The sequence below is a fragment of the Equus przewalskii genome, chromosome 6 (genome assembly GCF_037783145.1).
Source record: "Equus przewalskii isolate Varuska chromosome 6, EquPr2, whole genome shotgun sequence".
NCBI classification, from domain to species: domain Eukaryota; kingdom Metazoa; phylum Chordata; class Mammalia; order Perissodactyla; family Equidae; genus Equus; species Equus przewalskii.
Genome location: NC_091836.1, coordinates 77,625,362 through 77,631,361, shown reverse-complemented (window position 1 = coordinate 77,631,361; position 6,000 = coordinate 77,625,362). Strand labels below are relative to the sequence as shown.

Sequence of the window (6,000 nt, the reverse complement as noted above, 5' to 3'; positions counted from 1 at the left end):
CGAGAGGATGAATTCTTATGTCAAGAGGTAAGACTTTGGCTTTTGTGAGTTTATCTGATGTATTAAATTTCATTTACCATTTGAGAACACTTTATTCTCTAAAGTTGTATCTGTACTCACGGCCATAACTGAGAAAAAGGGCAGATGTAACACACTGTCAGCTAGCCAGTAACCCTGCTGAACTGCCCTAAATTTCTACAGTCTATTTAATGTCTATAAAGAAGCATGATTCAAGGTACCAGGATTCCTCATTTTCCACCCATAAGACTAGAAACTCATGGTTTTTCAACACTATCTAAATTTGCACTCAGCCATAATGTTAATAAATTCAGTTGCTTTGAGATGCTTTGAGGAGTTACTGTTAGTAAATATCTTGTGGAAAGACTTCCTCTATTTATTGTTCTGAAGCTTTAGCTTACAGACAAACAGATACTTTGGACAAAGTCAGGAATATAAAGTCAGAAAACATGGTGATGAGGTTTATGCTGGCCACTCACTGGGTGAACCTGTGTGAACTTCTTTACATTTTAGGCTAGAACTTTATTCAGCTGTATATTATGTTGAATCTAATATTATTTTGTTCTATAAGACTTCAATTAGAAAACTATTAAATTGTTATATAGTTATATTAGGCAATGATTTGATTTTCTGAGTGTGTTTTAATTATGTACTAGATATTAAACATATGACATTTTGCATAGTAATTAGGTTGATATTTCAACCTACTTTACAGAACACTATTTTACTAATGAATATTAAAAATCTATAGTACGTTTACAATAGGTGACTTCATTCATAACCCTAATTTTAAATTGCTTTCTATTTAATCTTTGTCCCGTCGGGAAAATTGTATTTCTCATTTTAAAAAATGGTCATGTTTTACTGATAGAAATTGTAAACTTATGGCATCTGTTTTATACATAACTGTGAGAATGTAAAAAGGGTAATTTTTTATACACCCATTTCCAAGAGACTGACTTCATTGTAAACATTATTTAATTTCTTATATAGCATAGTTACCACAGGAAGGGACTGGATTCAAACTGCCTGGGACTCACATATTGATTCCACAACTTGACGTATAAATTTAGATAAATTAGTTAACATTGTCAGTCTGTTTCTTCATCTATAAATAAAATTAAAGAACATAATATTATTTCAAGGAAATTAAAATAGAATAAATATAAAACTCTTAATCCTGTGTCCATATTGTTTAGAAAGCATTCAATAACTGTTAGTTATGACTCAAATCTCCATTGTATAATCCTATATTTATGCACTTTTATCATTGTGTTATACATACCATTCCTTTTTGTTATTCTCATAATGCTTATTTTTTTCATCTTTAGCTTTAAAGCCAATATAAGTATATGTTATATATATATATATATAATATATATATACATTATTTGAAGTAGGCTTTCTAGTGTTTCTTCAAAACCAACTTTTAAAATAAAGAAGATGCATTACGCATATGTGTATAAACTCTGGTTTCTGAAATGAGGTCCAAACTCAGCTTGAAAAATTTATTTATTTTCATAACCTTTGTATATATTAATGAAAATGAAACCATCAAATTTACATCTTCATTAATGTAATGTTTCATCTCAGGTTCATTTTGGTAACAGCTACGTTGTATCATGGATGCCCTGGTGGATGGGAACAACACTGAAGTGACAGGGTTCATTTTATTGGGCTTAACTGACCACCAGATCCTTCGAATCATTCTCTTCATGATCATCCTGTGTATCTACCTGGTGACCATTTTTGGCAATCTCAGCACAATCATTCTTATCAGACTCTCTTCTCAACTCCATTATCCTATGTATTTTTTTCTGAGCCACCTAGCTTTTACTGACATGGGCTTATCATCTTCTGTCACACCTAATATGCTCGTAAACTTCCTGGTGGAGAGAAACACCATCTCTTATCTTGGATGTGCCATCCAGCTTGGTTCGGTTGTTTTCTTTGGGACAATGGAGTGCTTCCTTCTGGCTGCCATGGCATATGATCGCTTTATGGCAATCTGCAGCCCATTGCTTTATTCCACCAAAATGTCCACACAAGTCTGTGTTCAATTACTTGTAGTAGCTTATGTAGGTGGTTTTGTCAATGATTTCTCCTTTACTATTTGTGTCTATTCTTTAGTCTTCTGTGGACCAAATAGAGTCAATCATTTTTTCTGTGATTTTGCTCCTTTAGTTAAACTCTCCTGTTCAGATATCACTGTTTCCACAATTGTCCCATCATTTACAGCTGGCTCAATCATTGTGGTCACAGTGTTTGTTATAGCTGTCTCCTACATCTGCATCCTCATCACCATCCTGAAGATGCGCTCCACTGAGGGGCGCCACAAGGCCTTCTCCACCTGTGCCTCACACCTCACAGCTGTCACGCTGTTCTATGGGACCATCACATTCATTTATGTGATGCCAAAGTCTTGCTACACAACTGACCAGAACAAGGTGATCTCTGTGTTCTACATGGTGGTGATCCCCATGTTGAACCCCCTCATCTACAGTCTCAGGAACAATGAAATTAAGGGGGCTCTGAAGAGACAGCTTGCTAGAAAAATGTTTTCTTAGTGAAGCCAGTTATTTGGTAGGGTTTGATATAATAATATACCATAAATAATAAAAGGAAATTGTCTGTGGTCTCAATATTTCAGTCCTTATGTCAATAACCAGTGTGGAGTTTTTTGGTAAAGGTATGGGGTGGATTTTCAGGTATCAAATTGTAAATCAGAGGGCCATAGTGCATAACTTTTAATAAAATTAAAATAAATTTATAATTAGTAACACAAATTGGTTAACATGAAACAATACTGAATCTGCTGAAAATCTGTCTAAAATTTTGTTTATATCTCTTCAAAAGTTGTTCTCTGTTGTAAGTTAACGTTAGTATACATCCATACCTTTAATACTGTGCCCATTTTTAACTGCAACTTATTCTGAAATGAACATGATAGTCACAGTTAGGACTGAGAACATTATGAGAGCAAATGACCAAGTTGAATCAAACAGTAAAATGACTGGAGGCATTCTTCTTGCAATAAGGTTACCTGCTGGAGAGGGATTTCTTGCACCCATAAATTCTGACCTGTGTTCCTGGTCTCAGGCTCCAGTCTAGTTAAAGGGGACCCTAGGAAAGAAGAGGATGAGATGCCCCCAATCAACCTGTGAATTCTGTCAGGTCGAATCGGATGACTTCCCTGTGGGAATGATCAGGGTTCCTGAACTCATCAACGACTATGTGGGAGAAACTCTTGGAGTGACTTGCTCATGGTCAGACTTACATCCCATAGAGGAAGACTGAAGGTACTTGATTGTATTTCCCCTGTGAAGCTGAATTTACCTCTACATACTGAAGTAAATTCTCATTCTCTGCCCTCTTTTCAGTGTTTTAGGCAAAAAGTATTTTTTTATTAAGATTATGATAGTTAACAACCTTGTGAAATTACAGTTGTACGTTATTATTAGTCATGTTGTAGGTACACCACTTCACCCTTAGTGCCCTCCCCCCACCCCCCACTTGCCCTGGTAACCACCGATCAGTTCTCTTTGTCTATGTGTTAACGACCACCTATGAGTGGAGTCATACAGAGTTCGTCTTTCCCTGTCTGGCTTATTTCACTCAACATAATACCCTCAAGGTCTATCCATGTTGTTGTGAATGGGACGACTTTGTCCTTTTTATGGCTGAGTAGTATTCCATTGTATATATATATATACACCATATCTTCTTTATCCAATCATCAGTTGCTGGGCACTTAGGTTGGTTCCATGACTTGGCTATTGTGAATAATGCTGCGATGAACATAGGGGTGCATGGGACTTTTGGAATTGCTGATTTCAGGTTCTTAGGATAGATACCCAGTAGTGGGATGGCTGGGTCATAAGGTATTTCTATTTTTAACTTTTTGAGAAATCTCCATACTTTTTTACGTAGTGGCTGCACCAGTTTGCATTCCCACCAACAGTGTATGAGGGTTCCTTTTTCTCCACTGCCTCTCCAACATTTGTCACTCTTGGTTTTGGATATTTTTGCCATTCTAACAGGTGTAAGGTGATAACTTAGTGTAGTTTTGATTTGCATTTCCCTGATGATTAGTGATGATGAGCATCTTTTCATATGTCTATTGGCCATCCGTATATCTTCTTTGGAGAAATGTCTGTTCATGCCTCCTGCCCATTTTTTGATTGAGTTGTTTGATTTTTTTGTTGTTGAGCTGTGTGAGTTCTTTATATACTATGGAGATTAACCCTTTGTCAGATAAATAACTTGTAAATATTTTTTCCCAATTAGTGGGCTGTTTTTTTGTTTCAATCCTGTTTTCCCTTGCCTTGAAGAAGCTCTTTAGTCTGATGAAGTCCCATTTGTTTATTCTTTCTATTGTTTCCCTCGTCTGAGGGGATATGGTGTCCGAAAATATTCTTTTGAAACTAATGTCAAAGAGTGTACTGCTTATAGTCTCTTCTAGAAGACTTATTGTTTCAGGCCTAATCTGTAGGTCTTTGATCCATTTTGAGTTTATTTTAGTGAATGGTGAAAAAGAATAGTCAATTTTCATTCTTTTACATGTGGCTGTCCAGTTTTCCTAGCACCATTTGTTGAAGAGACTTTCTTTTCTCCATTGTAGGTCCTCAGCTCCTTTGTCTAAGATTAGCTGTCCATAGATGTGTGGTTTTATTTCTGGGCTTTCAATTCTGTTCCATTGATCTGTGCACCTGTTTTTGTATCAGTGCCATGCTGTTTTGATTACTGTAGCTTTGTAGTATGCTTTGAAATCAGGGATTGTGATGCCTCCAGCTTTGTTCTTCTTTCTCAGGATTGCTTTAGCAATTTTGGGTCTTTTCTTGCCCCATATGAATTTTAGGATTCTCTCTTCAATTTCTGTAAAGAATGTCATTAGGCCAAAAGTATTTTTATCTGTTGAGTCTCAAGCACAAAGTGTCTAAATCTAAAGTAATTATCTCCCTCTACTCTCAACTTGATTCCTTCCAATGTTTTGTTTCCCAGTAAGAGGTACCATCACTCAATTAACTTATGATTTGGAAGCCTGAGAGAAATTTATTTCTTTTTCCCCCTCACCCGTCTCTACATTCAATCACAAAGTCTTGTGCATTCTGAGTCCAATATTTATCTCCTAATTCTCTTCATTGTCATTGTCAGTACTTTTATTTCAACATATATACTCATACATTTATTTTATAATAGTACTTCTGAGATGGTGACTTTATGTGTCAACTTGGCTAGGGAACAGTGACCAGTTGTTTGGTCAACCACCAGTCTAGATGTTTCTGTGAGGTAGGTTTTAGATGTGATTAACATTTAAATCATTAGACCTTGAGTAAGGAAGTACCATCCATAATGTGGATGCCACTCCTCCAAGAGTTGAAAGCTTTAGGAGAAAAAACTGAGTTCCTCTGATAAAGAGGGATTATGTTTCCTGGCTGCCTTTGGACTCAAGTCTGCAACATCAATTTTTACTGGAATTTCCAGTCTTCTGGACTTCCCTTTGGATTTTGAAATTGCCAGCACCCACTATTGTGTGAGCAAAATCTTTTAAAAAGCACGTATGTGTGCGTGTGTGTATATATATATATATATATTATATATGATATCTATATATCATATTGGTCCTCTTTCTCTGGAGAATCCTAACTAATAGAACCTAAACCAGTTTTCCTCTTCCCTCTCTTACTCTCTCTCAATTCATTCTCCATACAGCAACCATGGTGATAAATCTCAACAGATTAGTTCATTTGTTAACGTGCCCCAAAGGTCTTAGAATAAAGGCAACCATTCTTAACATTGCTTACAAAGTCTTGAACATAACACTTGTTCTATTTCTCTCTCTTTCCACTCTTCTCTTCATCCCTAAACACCCAATCACTAGGAAGCAATCACTGGTTCTTTTAAATCCTTAAATATGCCCATCTTCTTTGCTGTCTCAGGACCCTCTCACATGCAGTACCTCTACCTGGATGCATTTTTCCC

General features: G+C 36.2%; 1 protein-coding gene across 1 annotated transcript; it reads left to right on the top strand.

The window, feature by feature from the left end:
• Positions 1 to 1,640: 1,640 nt before the first annotated feature.
• Positions 1,641 to 2,585, top strand: LOC103547222 (olfactory receptor 5P76-like). Its single transcript, XM_008514309.2, has one exon. The coding sequence runs from the start codon at positions 1,641 to 1,643 to the stop codon at positions 2,583 to 2,585; it is 945 nt and encodes a 314-aa protein (XP_008512531.2).
• Positions 2,586 to 6,000: the final 3,415 nt, after the last annotated feature.

What these genes read in the sequence shown, in the direction of transcription:
- LOC103547222 (XM_008514309.2), top strand. Translation starts at nt 1,641, where the DNA reads ATGGATGCCCTGGTGGATGGGAACAACACTGAAGTGACAGGGTTCATT.